Source organism: Aythya marila, assembly GCF_965140915.1.
Source record: "Aythya marila genome assembly, chromosome: 7".
NCBI lineage: Eukaryota > Metazoa > Chordata > Aves > Anseriformes > Anatidae > Aythya > Aythya marila.
The window spans coordinates 25,602,647-25,626,233 of NC_139048.1; the positions used below are offsets into that span (position 1 = coordinate 25,602,647).

Sequence of the window (23,587 nt, forward strand, 5' to 3'; positions counted from 1 at the left end):
GAAGCTGTCTAGCGAATGTGTACACAAGAAGCCTGGACTGTTAGTCCTGATTTTTGTCAGTAATTTATAATTGACTCCTTCACTGTCACGGCTAACTTTTCTGCCTTGACCTGAAGCACCGGAGCGCTCTCCTGTCCCGTGGAAGCGCCACAGCTTCATCCAGTCACTCAAGGCCCTCTGAACACACACAATCCTACAGAGGAACACCGACACAAAGTGCCGGGCCGACAGGTCTACTCCTGCCCTCCGGGCCGACAGGTCTACCCGTCTCCCCGCCCACCCCACGGTGCGACGGCGAAAGGGCTCCGCTGGCAGCCCGGAACGCGAGGCGTGGCCGCTGCTTTCGGGGGAGAAGGGACCCTGCACCGCGGCGCTGGGAGCGGAGGAAGGGGGCAGGTGGGCGCCGCGCTCCCCGGGAGCCCCGGGGCCGGTGGTGGTCGCGGGTGTCCGGGCGGGACGGGAGGCACGGGAGGCGGCCGCCGCCTGGAGCGGGCCCCGTGGCGCTGCCGGGGTGGTGGGGGGGCCGCGGGGGGGCCGCGGTGTTACACGTGGGCTAATGGCTGCGCTTCCTGCGCCGCGCACAGGAGCCGGCTGCGTGTGGGCTGCTGCTGAGCGGGGGAGATGGAGGAGAAGGAGAAGAAGAAGAAGAAGCACCGTGCGAAGCACAGCGGGCCGAAGGCGGAGAAGAAAAGGAAACGTTACCTCAATGATCTAGGAATAGGGGACGAGGAGGATGCTCGGAAAAGAAACCCCAAAGCCTTCACGGTCCAGTCCGCGGTGCGGATGGCCAGAACTTTCCACAGGTAAGGAACAGGGGTATATATATATATAAGGAACAGGGATATGTATACGGTGTGCAACGTGCAGAGTTAGGCGGCTGGACGGACTTTGGCTGGGGTTTCTGTACGCCTTTGAGGAGAAATGCATATAGTGTAACTTGCGTGCTCATGAAGCTTTCACCATTTCCAAGGTTGTGTTGTAACTTACACGTGTGTCACCAGTGCAGTGCTTTCTGCATCTGCATCAGGTGCTGCAGGTGTGCTATTCGAAATGGAAAGAACAAAATCTGTGTAGCTCTTCAGATTGTCGGAGTTCCACATGGACAGTAGCAGCCAGGCGCCTGTTGAAACTTCATGTTTGGATTTTTGCATCTGCTGAAGACTTTCAAAAAGAAACGTTACTGAATTGTATGTGTTTTGTTCTTTTTTTTTTTTTTTTTGTTATAAATTTATTCTCAGAACTCAGGATTTGAAGACTAAAAAACATCACATCCCTGTGGTTGACCGTACTCCTTTGGAGCCACCTCCTGTGGTGGTGGTTGTTGTTGGCCCTCCCAAGGTTGGAAAGAGCACTTTAATAAAATGTCTCATTAAGAACTTCACAAGGCAAAAATTGGTTGAAATCCGGGGTCCTGTTACAATTGTTTCAGGTGAGAACAAAGATACAAGAAATTGAAATGCTTATTTTACACTCCTTAGTTGTCTTGCTTTTAGGGTTAGAATGTGTTCACATTCTCATAATTTTTGGTCACGTTGAAGAAATCATTTGGGTGTGTTATCAGGCATGTTCACTAACAGAATAGTGAGACTAGGGCTTTTGCATTTCTAAACTTGTACTTTCCACCCTGCTAGGATCCCAGTTCTCTTTTTTCTTTCTGGCCTTTTGTCTGTTTTTTCCATCCCCAAATATTTTTCCTAGTTTTCATTTTCTATTGGGTTCTCTTTTCCCTCTTGAACTGATTTTCTCTAGCTTTATCTTAGCTTCTACATGCGTTTCTCATTCTTTAAGGTTCCCTGACTTACAGTCCCATCTTTGTTTACCTTTCTTTCTTAGACCAAGAGTTAATTTGCTTAGCCATTTCCAGTTATGTTTCTCCACCTCATCCCCTAGTCATTTCCATTTCTTTTTTGTGAAATTTTCAGTCCCAATTTTCCTTTGGCCTAGCTTGTTCTTTTCTTTACTTTTCTTGCGTATTACCAGTTGGATCACTGAGGTCCTAGGAGGAGCATCTCAGCAAAAGAATTTTTACAGGAGATCTTGCTTGGATCTAGACAGCCATGTTTGGTGTAGGTAGACTCCACAGATTTAAACTAATAAATCTGTGCAGCATTGGAACAGGCTGCCCAGGGAGAAGTGGTTGAGTCACCATCCCTGGAGGCCTTCAGGAAAGATGTAGATGTAGAACTCCGTAGCATGGTTTAGTGGTGGAATTGTAAGTACTAGGTCAAAGGCTGGACTGGATGATTTTAGTGATCTCTTCTAACCTGAACCATTCTATAATTCTGTGATCTGCTATTTGCAAGGAATAATTGACGAATATGGAAAAGGGAAAAATTGAAAGGGAAAAATGTGTTAAATTGGATTTCTTGGTTGGTCTATTGGGACTCAGGGACTGAAATTTGGTAACTTTAGACGATAGTTATTTCAAGATGTCATTCTTGTCTAAAGTTTCATTGGACAACTCTGGTTAGTCAGGTCAAATTAACTCTGGGTACTTCCTTCTAATTGAGGTGCATGTTAAGAAATCTTTCTTACCCTCTACTTTTTTTTTTTTTTTTTTTTTTAAACTGTATCAGAGTGTAGTTTTGTCCTTTTGATATTACCTGGAAAAGTATCTGTAAAATAAAGTCCTTGGTACTAACTCTGGGTTACTAAGGATAAGCAGAGGTTTTCTTCAAAGTAAAAACAAACAAAAAGAAAACAACCTTTTTTGAAATTAATATTGTTTTTGGAAAAGGCAGGACAACTTCTTTGAAACCATGTACTCAACCTGATAATTTTAAACCAAAAGGTTAAAATTTAGCAGAACTAAAAGCGTATGTTAACAGGCACTTGACAAATGTGACATTGTTCAGTCTATATGTTAGACAAGAATGTGAGTCCCAGATACTATTTAGGGACTTAAGGAGTATAAATTGGAAAAGCAAGCTGTGGAGTAATTAATTTGCTTTCTGTTTCAGTTTTTGGTTCTTCTTAATCTTGTTTTCAGGTAAAAAACGCAGGCTAACTATTATTGAATGTGGATGTGACATTAACACAATGATTGACCTGGCTAAAGTTGCTGATTTGGTAAGTTAATGATAGATGGTCATTTTAATAAAAATAAATATTGAAAGTACATCTTTTGACTGGACTGTACCAAGAGTTTCTTTGATGCAATCTGATGTCTGTCTTTGAAGGCTGCTGTGCAGCCGTGTGGTTGATTTCAGTGAAATGTGATCACCTTTGTAACTTCTGGTAAAATTTATTAAGTCTGTTTGTAGTGAGGACCTGATGCACAGTCCATCTATCTATGTAGAATTTTGTGTCCATTGAGTGTTCATAGCCGATAGGGCTTGAGATCCTTAGCTAAATATTGACTGAATTCAAGTACATACAATAGTCCAGATACTGTTCTATCTGCATGTTTTCTACTTGAGGAAGTGAGATGTATTAAAAACAATCTGCAAAAATCTGTCAGAAAGTAGATGTGACATGTTTAAAATGCTGAATGCAGACAATGATGCTGTGAATGTATTTGGGCTTATTGTTAGGAGGCTGAGATTACATAATAACTCGCTGACCTTTTTCATTATTTGCCATGCATTTTAAGTTCTTCGTTGCTGAGGACCTAACATGGCTTTGCTTCCGTTTTCATGTTACTTTGGGTGCCACTTTCTTGTGTCAGTGTATTTGAGCGATGCACAACAGTATTACAGTGTGTGAAGAAAGCTTGTTTGTCTTGCTTTACCAAAACACTCTGCCTTAGAGGTCTTAATGAATCTAAGACAAAGATACCCGTAGCTGAGGGATAACTTAATTTTATTAGTCATTCCTGCCAATATTGGAGGGTTTTCTATTTTTCATTTTTAAAATTTGCCAAGTAGATACCTATTTGGGCCTTCGTATAATAGTGTATATTATTGCATTCATAGGGCAGCTGTGTTCTTCCATAGTTCTATTCGTGAGAGTGTGCAAATGAGATCAGTGCAAAGATTTGATTGACTGGAAAAGCTGATCTGATTTCCTAAACTGAACTAAATTCTGAAGCATTTAAGATGGATAGTGTAATTAAAAAGACCAAGTTGGTTTTCAGGTTATATGAAAATACATAACAAAACTTTTGCAGGATTTTTGTTCTGAAGAAGGTTATGACCTTTAATGGCTTGGTCTTTGAAATTAGCTCGTATAGGTATCGTGGTGGTCTTCCAGTGAAACGATGATCTTGTGTCTTTCAGGTTCTGATGCTTATTGATGCCAGCTTTGGATTCGAGATGGAAACATTTGAATTCCTGAACATTTGTCAGGTACATGGCTTTCCCAAAATTATGGGAATTCTTACCCACCTGGATACATTCAAGAACAACAAACAATTAAAGAAGACAAAAAAGAAGTTAAAGCACAGATTCTGGACTGAAGTATATCCGGTATGACATCCAGCATTCATTTTCTGTATATTGTGCATTAAATTAGGCTGAATTAAGACTAAAGCAATACTTAAAAAAATTACGGCATTGTTAAAATCTCTTTGATAATACTCTAAATGGACAATTTTGATATTATATCAGATAATGTGATCTTCTATTTACTGAAATACTTGGATAATTATTCTGTGTCCCAAGCTACTAAATGTGTTGTACTAGTAAAAAGGTCTGTTACACAGGTATTATGCAAGGGGGATGTGCTTGTTCAATTTAGGAGACAAACTGAACCTTTGGACCATTTTTTTCTTTCACTATCAGTTGTCTTTTCCTAAGATTTAGGGGGCAGTTTTCATGTTGAATTAAGCCAATTAGTTTGATCTTTTGGAATCCATTTTAAATTGCAATTTACATTTATAATTTACGAACTAGAATTCCATTGGCTTTTTCAGTTTTGCAGGTATTAAAATGATATTTAATGGTTTTATGTCTTTTTAACGTGTTTAGGGTGCTAAGCTGTTCTATCTGTCTGGGATGGTTCACGGAGAATATCAAAAGCAGGAAATTCACAACTTGGGGCGTTTTATCTCTGTTATGAAATTCCGACCTCTTACTTGGCAAACCTCTCACCCGTACGTTCTTGCAGACAGGTGTGTGCTTTTCTCTGATCTTTATTCTCAGCATAGAAAACACCTTTGCAGTTAAAAAGGTCATTCATGTATTATTAGAACCAGTCAGCTTTATGTGTGTAATGGGTATTTAGTAATTATCTTGATGGCTTGGGGGAAATTAAAATATACTTTTAAGTTTGCATTTGTGAGTTTAGCCATTCATTTTCTACTTGCATTGGATCATGTTGCCTGGCCTTTGGTATATAGTAAATCCTTTTGAAACCCAGGAAAATAAGTAATTAAAGGATCCTCCTTGTTTATGATTATATTAAATCTCTGTAGAAAAGTAAAAAAGCACTCTAGCAGTTTAACAAGGGCTGGTGAATTAGTTCATGTGCAACATGAAAGCAATCTTCATGATGGCTATACCTACCTGAGAAATTACCTCTCTTTTCATGTTTTATTGCCAGAACGCTTACAATTATGATTAAACTCTTACAAGGATCTAGAACAGTTTCTTTCAAAGCTGAAATTCTTTAGAAAAAAAATCTTGGAGAAGTAGGTAAGCATCATGCAGATACGCAAAGCAAAGACGGAGAAAAAGAGACAAAAACACTCTGTAGGCTTTCAGTCACGTTGTTTTAGGTTACTCTAACTGTTAAAATTACTTTGGTTTCTGGCTGGGTTTTAAGTTCATCTGCAGCCAGAATAAGTGTCCCCTCTTTGGCTGTTTTTGTTTCCTCCTTTGTGCAGCGTAGAAAGCAGTAGTGGAAGCAGTTTCCATCTCATCTGCCTGAAATCAGTCTATTTTTCCCTCTGCCAGTCCATGTGGTATTTTTTGTGTTGCTCGCTGACATTATTAAGGAAAAGAAGGTACTACATGGCTGAAAGGAATACATCTTTCAGATTCTTAAGGTGATAACTCATTTTCCCTCTACTAGCAAAATTGATTTGAGGAGTTCGTGTGTGTAAATAATGACTAAAATGTTAAGCAAGAGGTATACGTTTAGGGAAGTGTCAGTATGTCCTCTGGAAATATGTTGTTGGACATGATGATGCAACTTCAAAAATATTTTGCGGTTTTATTTTAATTTTTTTTTCCCTTCATGATATTTGTCATTTACCAGTTTGATTTTTAGAGTTTGCAAAGCATGACTTACTAGTGCCACAGTTCTATTCTCTTAATTTTTATTGTTTTTTTTTTTTTAATGTTGGGTAGAATGGAAGATTTGACAAACCCAGAGGATGTCCGAATCAATCCCAAATGTGACAGGAAGGTATCAGTTTATGGCTACTTAAGAGGAGCACACTTAAAAAATAAGAGCCAAATTCATATGCCAGGTAATTTATCAGATTCTTAAAATTGTTTGTGCTGATCTGTGTAGCTGATGTTATTTTTATTGTGAATTTATTTGCATCTTTAAACAGTACATTGTAATTTTTTTCACCTTTCTACGGTCTTGGAAATTGTTTTTTATAATAACATTCCTGTAGAAATGCATTCTTGTAAATAGTTTAGCTTTTAATTCTGCGGTTCTCTTACAGTGTTAGATTATATTGGCAGCATCTGAAGATCATCAGCGGTGTTTTGCTTTAAAAGGTGCTTGTAGTGTAAACTAGCTCTAGTAGTGAAAATGAAATTTGGCTTATGTAAAATTTCTCATACTTTCTGAATAAATTTAGTATTTAAGTGCATGATTTAAAAGCTTAAATTCGGAGATATGATAATACTAAATTTGCAATCCTACTGAGGAAAGTGAGTTACTAATTTTCTTATTAAAAACAGGCAAACACAAAGCTTTTCAGTATTCTAGTGACAAAACGTAAGCTTCTCTAAGCTCAATGGTAAACAGAAGAATCAGATATTTGATACAAAGCTTGCTGCTGAAAAATTACTGAACACTGTTATGTTTCTTTACCTCTTTGTGATGAACTGTACACATTTTAGAATTTAAACTTTGTGACAGCCTTATTGCTTCATTGTCTGTCACCCCAGGTGTAGGGGACTTTACTGTGAGTGATGTGAGTTTCCTACCAGACCCCTGTGCTCTACCTGAACAGCAGAAGAAGCGTTCATTAAGTGAGAAAGAGAAGCTAATCTATGCCCCTCTCTCAGGAGTGGGGGGTATCGTGTATGATAAGGACGCTGTTTATATTGACCTTGGTGGAAGCCATGCTCATGAAAACAAAGAGGTAAAGGAATGTTGTTGATATGAATTCTCCTGTCTTACAGAATGTAGTTTTCACCTTTAGAGCCAAAATGAAGTGCTTAATAATAAGCTTACTAAAAAGAAAAAAAAAATCCCTATATGTTGGTTAACTTATTTTTCTGTTCTATTGATTTTTCTTTGTAAAATGTTGTGCAAAACATTTGAAAGATCAATTACTAATAAGTAATTGAAGTTAGTTTTGGAAACTGTCAAAGCATTGACTTAAGACTTACGGAAGCTCCTGGTGCTGGGATATTATTGTTCTTGCTATGTAAAGTAGGATACTTGCAGGAAAGCACGTAAAGGATTTGACTGGTCAAAGGGAGAGATGACGTATTTTGCATATGAAACAATTGACTTTAGCTGTGTTCCTCTGTATTCTGCTGAAGGTCGATAGTACATAAGATTGCTTGTATTTACTGTAGTGGTTACATACTGTGAAGGAGGCCATCTTTCATTTTTCATGGGTTAATACTACATGCATTTGTTGAAGAAGTGAGACCTTGCTATGCTGAGAAAATGTGTATTGAAAATGCTTCAGAATTTTTTTCTTAACAAATGAATATTTCTACTGTTTTAGGCAGATGAATGACTTAATTAGTTGTTTGTTTATTCATCCTAATTTAAATGTAAAAAAATGTTTTTTTACCAGGAGGATGTGAGACCAAATCATGAACTAGTTCAGAGCCTCATCTCCACTCATTCAGCAATTGATGTTAAGATGGCATCAAGCAAGGTTTCTCTCTTCATGGACTCTAGACCATTAGGTTCAGAAGACGTGGGACAAGAGTAAGTTTTGAATTTTGAACATTGCATAGTGTTTGAACATTAAAGAGTCTCTGGTTTTATGTTTTAACTTATGAAAAATTCTTAATAGAGCACAATTAGTAGAATGGCTCATTGCCTATTTCTTTGTCTTCTAAGACTTCTCATACCAAGTACGTATTTTGAGAAACAACTGGTGTTAAAGTTTTGCAACCAGTATAATTCTGCCATCCAGAAATTCCATGCTGATATGGTGTTAAGAAGTTTAACTGTGCTATTCGTCAGAGCTTTGGAGAACGGTAGTTATAATCTTCAGTGAAATTCCTTGAATTCCTTGTATAACCCATTTTCTTTCAATGGAAAATTGAGAAATTTCTTAGAATTCTGTAGGCCTATAATGTAGTGTGTATTCTTGAACTAAGAGGTTTACCGTACTTAAGTCTGTTGCCTTTCTAGTGTTTTCTATAACCTCTCTCTGTTTTTGATATTCCTCCTACAGAAAGGCTTTAAAATATTAACATGAAGCTTAATTGTTTCACTAAAATTTACTTGCACTTAACTCTCTTTCCCCCAAATGTGATCTTTGAAAACAGGTTTGTGATGCCAAAAGAAGAGAGGCAGATTGATCCGAAGACTGGAAGAGTACGTCGGAAGGCATTATTTGATGAAGAAGAGAAGAAAGAAAATGTTGATGCAGTTAGTGATGAGGAAGATGACCAAGAAGAAGAAGCCATGTCTGAGGATGGAAGTGATGGTGACGATGAAGAAGATGCGGAGGAAGAAAGTGATGAGGAGGAAGAGATGGCTCTTGGGAGTGCTAAGCACCTGAAAACAGAGGTGGCTAAAGAGGAATCCATGAGTGAACTTCCAGCATTTGCAGATAGTGAGGACGATCTTGAGATGAGTTCTGAAGAAGAAGGAGAAACTGCACCTGAAGAAAATGAGATGGAGGAAGATGATGATGATGAGCAAGGGACATACAGGAATGAAAGCTCAGATAGTGAATTCGAGGCTGTAAGCAAAGGAGTTGCTGACTCTGAAAAATATGAAATAACTAGTGCAGATAGGGAAATGAGATCGCAACTGTCAGCTCGCAGTCTGAAAAAGAAAACAGTGCTCACTACAGATTCGGGAAATTGCACAGCAGAAGAGGCATCAGAATCTGAGGTTGAATCCCTTGATGAGGGAGGTGATGAAGAACAATCACATGATGATTTAGAAGCTGAAGTGTCAAATCAGAAACAATTTCAGCAAACTTGGATAAAGAAAGCTGATAGTCGTAGACAGAATAAACTTGAAGCTGTAGAAGCTGAAGCTGATGATGATATTGAAAATCTACTGAGAGAGGAGGAGGAGTATGAAGAAAAAATAGACTTCTCAGCTGACACTGCAGGTAGACTGTGCATGTTAAATTTTTCTAATGCAGCTGTTTTGCAGATGTTTTTATTGGCTTCACTGGTAAAGAATATTGTAATGAGTAAATATTATATGTATTGGAGGGGCAGCATTGTATTGAGTGGCCAACTTCAAGTTTGGAAACATCAGATTATTTGTTGTTAAGCCTTTGATTTGTAGTGTAGGAAGCTGGTCTCAGGTTTCCTTGCTCAAAAATGGAGGTGATTTAATTTTATAAAATTCAGTGTTTCTATATACGTTTCTTCTTACCTTTAATCTTTCTGGATAAGTATGTAAAATAAATTAAGATGCTCTATTACATTTAGAAAGAATAAACCATTCTTGGGGGAATATTACTAAAATGTTTTAACCATTGACCTGAGCATTTGAATATGTTGCCCTGAGGCAACATAACACATTTCCACAGAGGCTGCGGAATCTCCTTTCTCAGACATACTTAAAAGCTGTTTGGGTGGTCCTGGGTAACCTGCTCTACGTGACCCTACTTGAGTAGGGAGGCTGGACAAGATAACTTCAGAGGTCCCTTCCAGTCTCAACTGTTTTGTGATGCTTTGGACAGGAAAAGTATCATCGTGGAAGTAGTCAAATTTGTTAGTATTGCTAATAATCTCTTAATGCTCTTGTCCTTCTACAATTGGCGTTCATCAGGAGGGAAAAAAAAATAAAAGAGGAGATAAAACCTGTTAGCCACAACTTAAGTTTCTGTGTATATATGAAGTATGAAAAAAAAGATAAACTGTGGATTGTGTTTACATTTCTTAAGCGTGGGGAGGTTATGTCCTTATTTAAATAATTTATGTCGTTCCTAAGTTTTGCCATTTTCTGGGGATGCAATGTGCATTTTTTCCTTTTCAGGTGCACTGAAGTGGAAAGAGGACCTCACACAGAAGGCAGCTCAGGCCTTTCTAAGACAGCAACAGTCAACCCCTAATCTTCGTAAACTTGTATATGGAACAGGTACAGATTTGTCTGGAAACTTGTACAATCTACTAGGCTTTTAGCTGCTACCCAGTTCGTGAGTCTAAATCTTGGAGCACTTTTAGAGGGAGGCTTGAGGGGAGTTAATTGAGTTTCTTAATTGCCAATACTAATTTTCACTGATAATTTTAATAAAAACAGTTTTTACTTTTCCAATAAAAACATTTTGAGCTCATTTGGCAGGCTACTCGGTTGTTACTCATGTTTTACAGAATAACTATTTTCCCCAAGGCATCAAAATTTAGTCGCTTCTATAATTGTATAGTAGTTATTACACAGATCCATTATGGTGATTGATGCCTTTCATAAAGGAGTATCTTTTCATTGTCTGTTTTTAGTAATTTCTGTCTCACAGTGATGGAGAGTGGAATATCTGTTCTTTTAGACATGTCTTAGTATTATGTCTGAGTTAAGGGTGTTTGTCAAGGAAAAGCAATAAGTAAGCCAGCTGACTTGAAAAGAAGATAAAATAATTTTTATATAATTTGTCCTATGTAATTCACAACTTTGCCAGGAGTTGTCTGAATGTATAAAGTAGAATACAGTAAGAATTTGGCTTCTATAAACCTCTCACAGTGCAGGAATGGAAAGACATACAGACAGATTTTCAAGTTCAATATTCTTGACTTAAACACTAGTTTAGTGTTGCTTTTACTGCCAGATCATTTTGGTATTGTTTCTAGCCACGGTATTGAGAGAACACTGTTTACTTATGGGGCATTATTGGTAGCAATAATACCTGTTATGCAAATAGAACTAGATCTCAGGTTGGTCAAGTAAGTACATGGAATTTGTGAAGTAAATTGTGTTTCAATACAGAACAACTGCACAACTGAAGCCAAGTATGGTCACAGCATATAGTTATCTTCCTGGCTGTTGCTTACCTGACGTGTTCCTTTTTTATGTATTAGTTTAACCCTTACACTGGATCAGAACCATGACTTTTTCTTCAGTCTTTGATATTTTTGATATAAGGTGCTTTTAGCTTGCATCTTTCTTTTTTTCCCTCAAACTACTGCAAGTGTTGTGAAACGAGGTAGAAAAGAGGTGGTTGACGAAAGTAATCCATGTACTGTGGAGGATGTAATCAACTGTCTGTATGCTTCATGTAGTGATTGAGGACAACGAACATGAAAGTGAGGATGCAGGTGATGAACTTGGAGGTTTGTTTCAAGTCAGACGTCCAGACAAAGAATCCAAAGAGAAGGCTAATGCTCTTGACTGCTCCAAGTTTCTGATAGAAAAGCCTCAGGACTGGGACTTAGAAGAGGTAATGCACTTAGATAATTGTTTTTGCAAATCATATAATGGTTATGTCTTGGGTATGTCTTCAAAAGCACTACTGAATTGTTGTGGAGGAGTGGCATTGAAACAAACCTATGCAAGGGACAATGAGTGTCATATATTTTGCTACTTAGGTCATTAGATGTATTTACTGGCTAACAGGATTCAAGGTCTGTTCTCGCTTGAATAGAAAACTAGGTAGATAAGATAGTTTAATGCTTGCTTCTCAATTATCTGATGGATCGCAGTTTTCTGTTTATGTAAGAAACAGACAAAAAAAAACCGACGGGAATCAAGAGTGAAAATATGATCTGTAAAGACATCTGGGCGAGATTTGAGGTAGTTTCTCATTCCTGCTTTCAGCTGAGGCATTATGTAGTTTTGGTAATGATGTCTTGATGTGAAGCTGTGTGTGAGAATATCAGATGATCTCTAAGCTGGGAAGATGGTTGAGGAGAGGCGACTGAATTAGAAAACCTTTGTGTTGTTGACCTGTATAGTTAAAGCCTGTTATCAACTCTTATTTTGCAGGTTATGAGCAGTATTAAAGACTGCTTTGTTACAGGAAAGTGGGAAGATGATAAAGATGCTGCAAAGTTGTTGGAGGAAGATGGTATGTGTAAGACTTCTAAAAATGGCTAATGGATAAAGGAGTTGAAAAAAAAAATACTTAGATATGACATAGTTATGCATTTAGAATGTTTTGCACTAGTTCTATGTTGAAATTTTCTTCAAACTGTAATATAAAGTATTCTACAGATGTGAATATATTTCCATGTTGCCGTAAAAATGTGCAAGTAGCACATGTTGAAAATTTGCTCTCTGAAAAAGGCTGCATATTTTAAATTAGGAAATGAGGTCCTTATTTAACACTCGATCATACTAACTTCACATTGTTTATATTAATTTAGTTAGTAGTTATCTACATTTTATTGCTTTGGATAGTCTAGGTGGAAATAAACAGAAATTCTCTTTTATGGAAATACAAACTGATCACTTGCATTTGGCTCAGAAGTGAGATCTATCTTGATTTTTTTTTTAAGGTTGTTTTTTGTTTGTGGTTTTATAAATGTTTGGAAAAACTTAAAAAAAACTTTAGTGATATGTCTATACTGTTTCTGCAGATTGAGGTTTGAGAGTTTTAGGAGTTTTTTAAACCTAAAAATTGTCTGCTATATGTATTTATCTTTTTAATTATTTTAATAAAGAAGCTCAATTGCTCTGCTAGGTGCCTTGAGTCATTGGAGTATTAACTAAGAGCATTCCTGTTACGTGAAGTGAATTTTGTGAGGCAGCATCTGTGTTCATTTAGAATGATTAAGCTTTATTTATGTATTTGAACGTAAAATATAAGTATCAAAAGGTAAAAGGAATATCCAGTGGAGTTCAGCTGAGAATATAGAGAATAGGAAAGACAGAACATATTTCTAAAAGTGGATAGGAAGTAAATACGTTTGGGCTGAAACTAATCTACAAAATAATTCTAAGGATAACACTGGAAGTATGAGAAATTCTATGGGACAGTATAACAGGTTAGATGTCAGATGTCATGGTTGTTTCTTGTTGCAGAAGAACTGTATGGAGATTTTGAAGATCTTGAAACAGGTGTTGTGCACAAAGGAAAGTCTGCTGCTGAAAAAGATGAGGTATGACCCGTGTTTGTGTATTCTGGAGCAACGTATATATGTATATGTGAGTTGCTGATCAACGAGTAGGCAACCCATGCAATACATTTCATTTTTGTGACTTGAAAGAAATGAATAGGAGCAAGGAAGAAAAGATACGTGACTCTGGAACCTATAAAAAACAAACAAACAAACAAAAAAGTGTATTTTTAGATTCTACCATATTTGTTTAAAATTAATAGAGTAGATTAATTAAGTCATCTCACTATTTAACAGTAGATGTCAGGCTTAATCAAGAGTTGGAGGATGTGAAGTTATAAGATAAATACTTTAAAAGCAAGTGTTATCACAACTGTTGATACTCTGTCATCTGATGTGGAAGATTACAGAGCTCTGTTTAAACACAACAAATAATGGAAACTTAAATTCCTTACATCTGTATAAAAGGGGATGGTGGAAGCACTTTGTTGCTGTGGCTTGGATGTCTCCCAAGAACAGAGCTGTAGTCATCTGTGATGATATAGATTGAAAAGTCAATAAATTTTTAGACTGAACAACTTGATGTCTTTACAGTTGGTATAAAATTAAGGGTAACATCATCATTTTGACAGCGTTCAAATGGTTTGTGAACAAGCTTACTCCTCTCTGGCCTCTAGAGTGCTTCCCTCAGAGCAGTACTACTCAATGCTATCAACAAGTTGTTTTTTCCTCTTCTACTATGTGTGCTTGTTTTAGATGTAGCATAATAGGCCTATTTTAGGGTCTCTTCCCCAACATTAAAATAAATGTTAAGTCAAGAACCCTTTTAGTGAAAAGGGATATGATAAGATTATGGAATGTTTTGGTCATAGCCCTTTTATGAGTAACTTAGAAAACATTTCCATTTTAGGTAGAAACGAATAAGTCAATGCAATCACTTGCATTATGAAAAAATATTTCTTAATATGTATTAAAGTGTTGATCAGAATGGCTTTTTTTCAGTTAACACTTTTACATGTTTGCTAAATTGCCTTTGATCAGTCTGAAAATGAGGAAGAGGGCAATGATGGAAAAAAGTCCAAACCAGAAGCTGAGGAAGAGGAAAAGAAAAAGGAGCGGCTGGACAAGAAACGGAAACTGAAAGAAATGTTTGATGCAGAGTATGATGAAGGGGATGCCACGTACTTTGATGATCTTAAAGAAGAAATGCACAAACAGGCCCAGGTACAAGCTGTTAACTTGTCAATTTATCTGACTGTATGTTTTCAGAAATGCCGCACAGGTCTTTGCTGGAGACACACATGACAAACCAAACAAATCGAAGTTCAATTTAAATTGAGTTATTTAGTTAACTCTATTCTAAATCGCTGAATAGATGAAGTTTACATGACATATATTGACGTATTTAGAAGTTTTTAACAATAATCTATTTGTTACTTAGTAGTGGAACTACTATGGCAGGTCTTAAAAAAATAAACCAAACAATGACAAAAACAAGAGAGAGGAGTCCTGATGCCCTTCTCTCCCCAGAAGAAGCTTTTTATGTGGAAGGAAGTAAAAATCCTTGTCATATTAACTTGCATCAAATATTTGCCTGGTATTGTTTTGGTGTGTTTTTTTTTTGCAGTATTAAAAATAGATGTGTAAGTTTTTGCATGGTAGTCTTCTCATCAAACTGTCAAGCTATTTTGAGAAAAATTGTTGTGATGATGCTCTATACATGTAGTAGGAGTTTTGAGGGGAACTACTCATAATTTGGTACTGATTTTGTTCCAGGCCTTGTTTCTAGATAAAATCCTCTGAACTTAAAAGTGGCTTATTTCTTTGGCTGGCTTGGAAGAACATTGTGTTAAATTCCTAATAATTTCACTGTCTTCCCTTCTAATAAAATCTTGCCCCAGATAGTCATTAAACTAAGTGTTACCCTGTTGTATTAGCCTGTGTCATAAGTGATCGTGGTATACTGACATACTTACTAAGAACACTTAAAGTGTTAACAAGTAATTCCAGTAAAATTACATGAAATAATTTACAATTGTTTCACTAGAGGTCTTTTTAAGAAATACGTACCTGCAGTTGGCTGTGCTCCTACTGCAGGATGGAAGGGCAAATATCTCAAACTGGGGATGTGTGAAGACTTCTTCAAAAAATAAAACAAAAAACAAACAAACAAAACTTGAGCCACAAGATTTGTGCCTTATCTTAGTACCTTGAAAAATGGAAGTGGTAATTAGTTTGCTTGAACATGGCATCTTACATTGTAAGATCACTGAACATCAGGAGCTCAAGTAGGATGGTAAAGCTTTTCTTATTCACAAGGATATCTTGTTAAATATTTACACAATATCTGCATTTATATGGCACAGAAGAGCTTTAAAAGACACATTTGAGGATACAGAGTGTCTGAGGACACAGAAATATTTTTAAGCTGCTGAGTAAAATACGAGCTCTGTCCCCTTATAAGTGGCACCTACAGATCAGGATGTTATGTTTAAAAGGTAATTGGGTTCCTAAATCAAAAATGTGCTTTTGACAGTTGTACCTTTTAAAATCCCAAGTCACCCTTATGAAACGTGTATCAGAAGTGGCTCAGTCATTTGCTTCTCTTGGGCACTGTCTTTCAAGTAGACTAACAGGCCCACTTGGGATTTCAAATTGGAAGGATCTCATGGTAGCAGAGAGGATTCATGGTTCTGAATAAAAAGTCACAAAACCTATTAGATCTTTCAGGAGAGATTTCTATAAATCTTAGCATGTTTTAAATAGAACCAGCACCTCATGAACAAGTTGTTAATACTTGAGTTTTGTAAAACACGTGGTGACTTTCTCTTTGACACATAGCTTAATCGAGCTGAATTTGAAGATCAAGATGATGAGACCAGAGTGCAGTATGAGGGCTTTCGGCCTGGGATGTATGTTCGCATAGAGATTGAGAATGTCCCATGTGAATTTGTCCTGAATTTTGACCCTCATTATCCTATTATCCTGGGAGGTTTAGGCAACAGTGAAGGAAATGTCGGATATGTACAGGTATGTAGCCAAAGCTGTGAGTGCATTTTCTTTCAGTACAGATGTGCTTTATTGTGTTTGGAGTTGCTTTTTATTTTCTGTTTTTTGAGGACATAGCAATCAGACAGAAGTATTTGTTTTTCTCTCTTGAATAATGGAATTGTTTTTGATACAATTAACTCTACAATAGCAGATGCTGGAGTTTCACAGGCTTAGATAGATAACTGGAAGAAAAATGTTACTGTTATTTAATGTTCCTAATAGGGTTCTGCAGATAAGTCTCAGGACTAAGGTACACTGTAATTGTGATTGCTAAATCACAAGCATGAATTGTATTCTAAAGTTCATGTTCTATCAAGAGGTGACTAGAGAAAAGTTACTAACATATAAAATTTTGTTTGCTTGTTGTAATGCAAACGTGATTTTGAAGTAAGTGAAATACTGATTAGCTTTCTTTCCAGTCAACGTAGCGTTAATGAGAGTGTTCAAGGATAAAAGCTTTCTGAGGAAGAAAATTCTAGTGTAGATGGAAGCTGCTTTCAGTCATTCCTGAAAGTAAAGGCTTGAATTTCCAAATTAGTGTGATTATCTTGTTATAACATTGTTTATCTTTTCTTCTAATTAGTTGCGCCTGAAGAAGCACCGATGGTATAAGAAGATTCTTAAGACACGTGATCCTTTAATTCTGTCATTAGGGTGGAGGCGATTTCAGACTATCCCCATGTTCTACATTGAAGATCACAATGGGCGTCACAGACTTCTAAAGTACACACCGCAACATATGCATTGTGGAGCAACTTTTTGGGGTGAGGGCATTATGGAGCTACTGTCTTGAGTTACTTGTATTCTGTAAAGATTATAAGGAAACACAGCTGGGAACTTTGGGAATGAAAGATCTTTAAGAAGTTGTGTTCCCTGTGGAATATAAAATAACAAAAAATGATACGGTAAAGCAAACAGTTGCTAAAAGAGAAGGTAGTGAGGTTTGGCTTTTAATTCTATTGTGAGCATTCCGCTTGGTTTTATTGTATTAAGGAGGAACCTGATTTGTTTGGCTGTGTGCAGAGGGAAGGCGAGCAGTTGCACATGTATGGGCCCAACGTACAAATGCTTCCATATGTAGGTAAATTTGTGCACAAATAATTGCTTTAATTTTAGTGGGGCTATTTATCTGAGTAATGGATTGAATATTTTATTTAACCTGTCCTTGGTTTTATTTGTTGAGATTATTCAGGTGTTCCTAAGCGTTTTGAGCTTTACGTAGAAGCTATATGTTGTATAATGAAGCTCTTCGTGCTTTTTTATTTAATTTTCTTGTAGGGCCCATCACTCCTCAGGGGACAGGATTTTTGGCGGTTCAGTCTGTCAGTGGCACAACGGTAGGTTTGTTACAACAAAGTGTCAACTACTGCTTTTCATGGGATTTATATCTTTATAATAAATGAGTTCAGGGAGGAAGGTTTCCATGTTGTAAAACAGTGATATTGTAGGACCTTAGCAGGTGGGTGGACTCATCTTTTAAAAGATGTATTGCAATTAGATAAGAACCTAGATTGAGGCTTTTTTTTTTCCTACAAGAATTTTTATCTGCTATACTGAAAATGATAAACACAGTTACACTATTTTCCATGGAAGGATTTATGCCTACTTGTTTTTCGGGTACTCAGTATTTAGATAATTTCTGAAACCTTTTTAAAAGATGAGATTGTAATATTTCTGTTGAAAAAGTTTGTCCTTGATGTGATTTTTCTGTATCTCAGTAGGGTTTTTATGAGTATTTGAATTCTTGTAAATAAGCAGTATTGATCTTTTTTGCATGTTACCCATAAAGAGATCACTGTTTACAGACAGCATAGAAAAGTTTCATGAGTGGTGTTGTAATAAGGATGACAGTAGTGATTATCTCTTTGTTAAATACACCTTGTAGAAGTCCTGTTGCACAGACATTGTGTTACAAGTATTAAAAGGTTATTCTCATCATGTGTCCACAACATAATAGTGATTTATAGCAGTGCATGACTCTTCTCCTTTGAGATTTTGAGCAAGATTCTGTTTTACAGAGAAAAAAACAGACAGATAACAAGGACTTCCAGGTTGCTTCCAAGTTAATTAGAATGGAAGCTCTGAGAATCTTATTAGTGAATGGCAGGAATGTTGTGTCAGCGGTATCTTAACTAGTCTGTATGAAGTCAGTTTGTATTTGTTATCCTGAGGTATTCCTGTAAATGTTATAAATTCTGAACTAAAACTCCAAAAAGCAATGTAATTGTATCAATGCAATTGTTTCTTCACTATTTAGTAAACATATGTATTGCTATGTGATAAATACAGTTCAGCCATGTCTTTGATCTCTGCGTGTTTCAGCCTGATTTCCGGATAGCTGCCACAGGAGTTGTGCTTGATTTAGACAAATCCATAACTGTTGTGAAGAAATTAAAGCTAACTGGCTTTCCATTCAAAATTTATAAGAACACTTCTTTTATTAAGGTATGTATGTACTATAAAACTGTTCACTAGTGTTAGGAAGGAATGGAACTTGGTTCTACGTTCATTTGTCTTTCCCGAGGCAGAAGTTCTCCATAATCATTGCAGTGTCTCTAAAGGTACTAGCCAACAAATACCAATTACTTTTGTTAACCAGACAAGAATTCTGGAACAGTCACCTGGCTCACACTCAGTGTGGGTTTTGTTGTTGTTTTGTTTTGTTCTTTTTAGTTTATTTTCTTCCTCAGAAAATAAGGATTTCTTTCCTAACCTTTGAGTTAGCTTGCTGTAGTGGTAGACAACTCTGGAGAATGTTCTCCAATCCACAGTGTCATTCAAGCAGCTTCATCTCACTGAATTTCAGCTCTGGGGTCAAGGATGGCTTCTAGCAGTACTTTAGGACTTTACAACTATAGTTATGAAAAAGTCTGGGGCAGAAAATGTTGCAGAAATGAATTTTGACTGACCCTTCAGCTCTCCTTAGTTGGGCTCTGAGGAAGAAATTAGGTTATTTTGTATTTGGGGCATTAAGCAACTAAGGACTGATTCTAACAGCCAAGCACTCAAATATTTGCATTAAACATACGCAGAATTTTCCTGGATTTCCCCGTAGTTTATGCAAGGAGAAGCGCAAGTGTTGCAGAGCTGTATTAGTCTCACAGCTAGCAATTTGAGGCAGCTTGCTTTACTTTTAAGGTATGCTATTTTCCAGCAAATCACTTGCAAATAGAACTGGACAGATTCTCTCAAGTGTGCTCAGTTTTAGAGTTTTAAATGCATGTATTTAATGCTAAAAACATTGCCTCTGATGTATGACTCCAAGGAGATTACTTCTAGTAAATTGAATTCAGTTCAGTAGGTTTTTGGTACGGTCAGTACTTGTGGTATAAAGACAATACTCGGATCTTCTTGTTTCTGCATCAGATGCTTGTGAGGATGACTTCTGTTTTTGTGGCCTACATAGGTCACAGAAATAAACTTAGCATCTTGAATAATGATGGGTAATTCTCGCTTTTAGGGAATGTTTAACTCTCAGTTGGAAGTGGCTAAATTTGAAGGTGCAGCAATTCGTACTGTGAGTGGTATCCGAGGACAGATCAAAAAGGCCCTCCGAGCTCCAGCAGGTGCTTTTAGAGCAACATTTGAAGACAAGTTGCTGATGAGTGGTAAGTTGCACTTTCCATGTAAGATTGATAAGGGGCTGTTATCACACGACTTTCATCCTGCTTCACAGATTGAAATGCAGCGTCTCAGTCTCTCGAATCTGATAATTGAGATGTGAATTCACAAAGCATGAAATCTGCTGAGATGCAGAATGAAATAATAAAAAAAAAGTACATTTATGTTGGATTTCTTTCAGTTATACTTGGAAGTCTTACAGTATACAGATGAAAAGGTTTGTCTTGGAGATTTATTTCTCTGAGCGTTTTGAAGTGTTTTACACAGTGTGGTATGCTTTCCTTCATGAATGTGAATCGTATTTAGTGGTGCAAATACTAGAAGGATGTCTTTTTTACTGAGAAATCCAGTGTGTGGCATTGTAACTGGTTAATTTTTCTTCCCCTTAATGTGTTGGGGAAATTAAGCAGAGAACAGGGGTTAGTGATCTCCTGTGTTTGCTGAGCGTCACCGTGATGTTGAGAACGTGAGTTTGTATTTATCTAGGTTTATATGACTTCTGATGTCCTAAACACAGTGAAATTATGGACAGTACAGAACAAAAGCAGGTTAGTTCTTTAATGAAAAATAAGGAGAGGTTAGGCAAATCCTTTTTATCGGTCATAGTACAGGCACAGATAGATACATGAACTCTTGCGCTAGTTCGTTAATTAAATAGGAATATGGAGGGTGGTATTCAGCTGGCTGCTCTTTAGGAATATACCGTCATCATAACTTCATGGCATTTTGCAGAATCCAGGTGTACAAATAATGACATTGTTTCTACCTAAATTTGAAGAGATTTGGTATATGTGCCAAATACAATACTAGCATGTGGTCTAGATGTTAGTTATATATTCTGTTCAGACAATATTTGCTTAAAATATGGATGTGATGAACTATGTTGTCACAACCAAGTGATATTTTTATTTTCTTTCAGATATTGTCTTTGTGAGGACTTGGTATCCTGTTTCTATCCCGAAATTTTATAACCCTGTAACATCCTTGCTGAAGCCAGCGGGTGAGAAAGACAGTTGGAGAGGAATGAAGACAACAGGCCAGCTGAGGCACGAACGAGGCATCAAATTGAAACAAAACAAAGATTCCCTCTATAAGGTATATTTAATACATTTATTTTTTTTTTAAGTCAGTGATCACAGTCTAATCTGCACTCTGGCTTAGAGCTGTGCAGACAACTAAGCCCAGGGTAAACACATATATGCATATGTAAGAACATGTGATTTAATATTTTAATGCACAGGACACAGTACTTCCTGGCATGAGAGAGAAGTGAAGCAGTGGAAAACAAATTGTTTTGGATCAATGAGAGTTTATGAAGTAATCTAGATAGTAAAGTAGGAGTGAAGTTTTCATTCACAGTTTGGTGCTAGGGTGTGGAGAACTGGTGTGGAGAACTTTTTTCTTTTTTTTTTTTTTTTTTTCCCTGAATGTTGGAAAATACAATGAAAGCTTCTTAGAACATACGTAAGATGCGTGACCCTATATCCATTCTTCTAGCCTATCGTGAGGGAGAAAAGGCATTTCAATAAGCTCCACATTCCTAAAGCACTGCAGAAAGCACTGCCATTTAAGAACAAGCCTAAGAACCTTGAGAAGAAAGGCAAGACTCCAAAAGACCAGTGGAGACCAGCTGTTATCAGGGAGCCTCATGAAAAGAAGGTAATTATCACTTATTCTGAAACAAGGATTCCCTACTGGTAAATCTGTTGCTTAAACCATTTCTAACTATTGTTTTCACATTTGAATGTATTGCTAGTGCTAAAGATAATGTATGCTCCTACTGAAAAAGTATCACTGCGATTTTTTCTTTGTTTGTCACATGGTACATAAATAGAAATGGCTCTGAGTGGATAATGTCTTTTTATTAAGCTTGTAGGTCACCTAAAACTTGAATATGACTTCTGTCCTTGTCATAGTATTTTCAAGGTATTTCAGTTGGATATAGTGCTCTCATTGGGGTGACTTAAACTGATAGTTGCAGTCTTTTATTTGTCTCGTCATTATTATGTATTATTAACCAATATGGGACTTGAAGCAAATACTTCAAAAATTGAGAATTGCAGAGTGCTTTCAAGCAAGAAGATCTGAACTTCAGTTTGTGTTTGATAGTAGCAGTTAAGCACAGTCTTGTAAATAGTATCAAACCAAAATCAGAGTACACAAAAATTAAGTCGTTGTTTAACTTCTCAACAAGATGGATTAAATTAAACCACTTTAGACATTAGGGAACAGATGCAAAAATTGTTAGGAATTTGCCATGAATCTCTGATTCATTATATGGTTGTCAGCTGCAGTTCAACTGTTTCTTGCTCCAAAACTGAAATTTCAATTCATTTTTTTTTTTTCTGTTTTAGATATCGGCCTTACTCAACGCCTTGAGTACAGTGAATAATTACAAGATAAAGAAAGCCAGAGTGAAACATCGACAGCAGGTTAAAGAATATCTTAAAGTTAAGCAGAAGGAGGAGGAACAAAAATTCAAGAGGCAAAAGGAGGCTAAGAAGAAAATTTATCGAATACTGGGACAAAAGGAGAAAAAAATGCAGAAGTCAAGCTTGAAAGGATCTAGTGAGGGAGAGAAGGATGTGTAAAACTTTATCAGAGTTCAGGGCAAATGGGAATAATACGGTAGTCGTGCAATTTTCTATTGAAGAAACAAATGTATTGGACTACACTAAATGTGCTATTAAGACAGGAAAATATGCAAACATGACCTCCTTCAATGTATTGAACACATTTGCAAATGTATGTAAATAAGATGTAGAAGTATGGATTGTGATTTTTCTACATTATATCCTGGAGGACTTTCTATTTCAGTATATTTCTATCCATGCTGCAAGTCTGTCCAGCTAATAAAGTATTTTATTGCAAATTACTGTGTATTCTTTGTGTTTCGTCTTAATTCTAGTAGACTTCTGTGGAAGAAGGAACTCCAATGGATGTCTCTGAATGTGTTTGAATTGGCAGTACTGTGGGTTGTTGCCTCAATTTTTTTGTTGGCAAGTCTTCCACTAAAAGGCATGAAGATCATCTGTTAGTGGTCATGAGTTTTGTGTTCTCTAGCTTTGATGTACTAGCAAATGCCACTAGAGTAGCTTTGTCCTTTGCTTAAATCACCTGTTCCGTGCATGAACGCATCTCATATTTTTCTGCTTCTCACTAGATCTGAAATAAATGTTCAGAACAGAGCTTCATCCAGATCTTCTGTTACTTGAGCTGTTTCGGCATGCTGAGACTGCCAGTAGACCCCTCAGTTAAGTGCAACTTTCTGGCCAAGCAGTGTTAGATACTTTCTGAATGCTGGTAACTACTGGGTGATTTTCTGTGAGGTAGGCACAATGTAATTTTCTTCCTTTGGGAATGCCTTATTATGTCTGGCCAGCTTAGTTTGATGGTGTGGAGTTAAACTTTCTTAAGATGAGTGAAGTAGTAGCAGGTAGTTTCAATTCTGTTAAATTAACTGATGGTTGAAATCTTTTTCAGCGTGATAGGCTTTGAACAATCATTATTTGGGAGAGCAGAGGAATTTATTTTTGTTATACCATATATGCCATCAAATAGTTACTGTGATATACCTATTTTTAATACTTCATCCTCAAAAGAGGCAGTGGTTCAGATAAAAATCAGTAATTTCTTGGTCTCTTTCC

The 23,587-nt window shown here is 36.9% G+C and overlaps 1 protein-coding gene across 2 annotated transcripts; it reads left to right on the forward strand.

Moving 5' to 3' along the window:
• The first annotated feature begins 360 nt into the window (after nt 1-360).
• BMS1 (BMS1 ribosome biogenesis factor) lies at nt 361-22,809 on the forward strand. 2 transcript variants are annotated; one of them, XM_082764401.1, is made up of 24 exons: nt 361-396; nt 585-803; nt 1,239-1,429; nt 2,990-3,069; nt 4,218-4,406; nt 4,908-5,050; nt 5,765-5,926; nt 6,231-6,352; nt 7,008-7,204; nt 7,874-8,010; nt 8,580-9,379; nt 10,258-10,359; nt 11,493-11,650; nt 12,196-12,277; nt 13,234-13,310; nt 14,310-14,492; nt 16,110-16,298; nt 16,903-17,083; nt 17,598-17,656; nt 18,642-18,764; nt 19,780-19,927; nt 20,860-21,035; nt 21,438-21,599; nt 22,295-22,809. In XM_082764401.1, exons 2-24 carry the CDS (start codon nt 622-624, stop codon nt 22,529-22,531), a joined length of 4,080 nt encoding a protein of 1,359 aa, XP_082620527.1. In that variant the 5' UTR covers nt 361-396; nt 585-621; the 3' UTR covers nt 22,532-22,809. The 2 variants fall into 2 exon arrangements, with proteins under 2 accessions (XP_082620527.1, XP_082620528.1); XM_082764402.1 differs by lacking the exon at nt 5,765-5,926.
• Nucleotides 22,810-23,587: the final 778 nt, after the last annotated feature.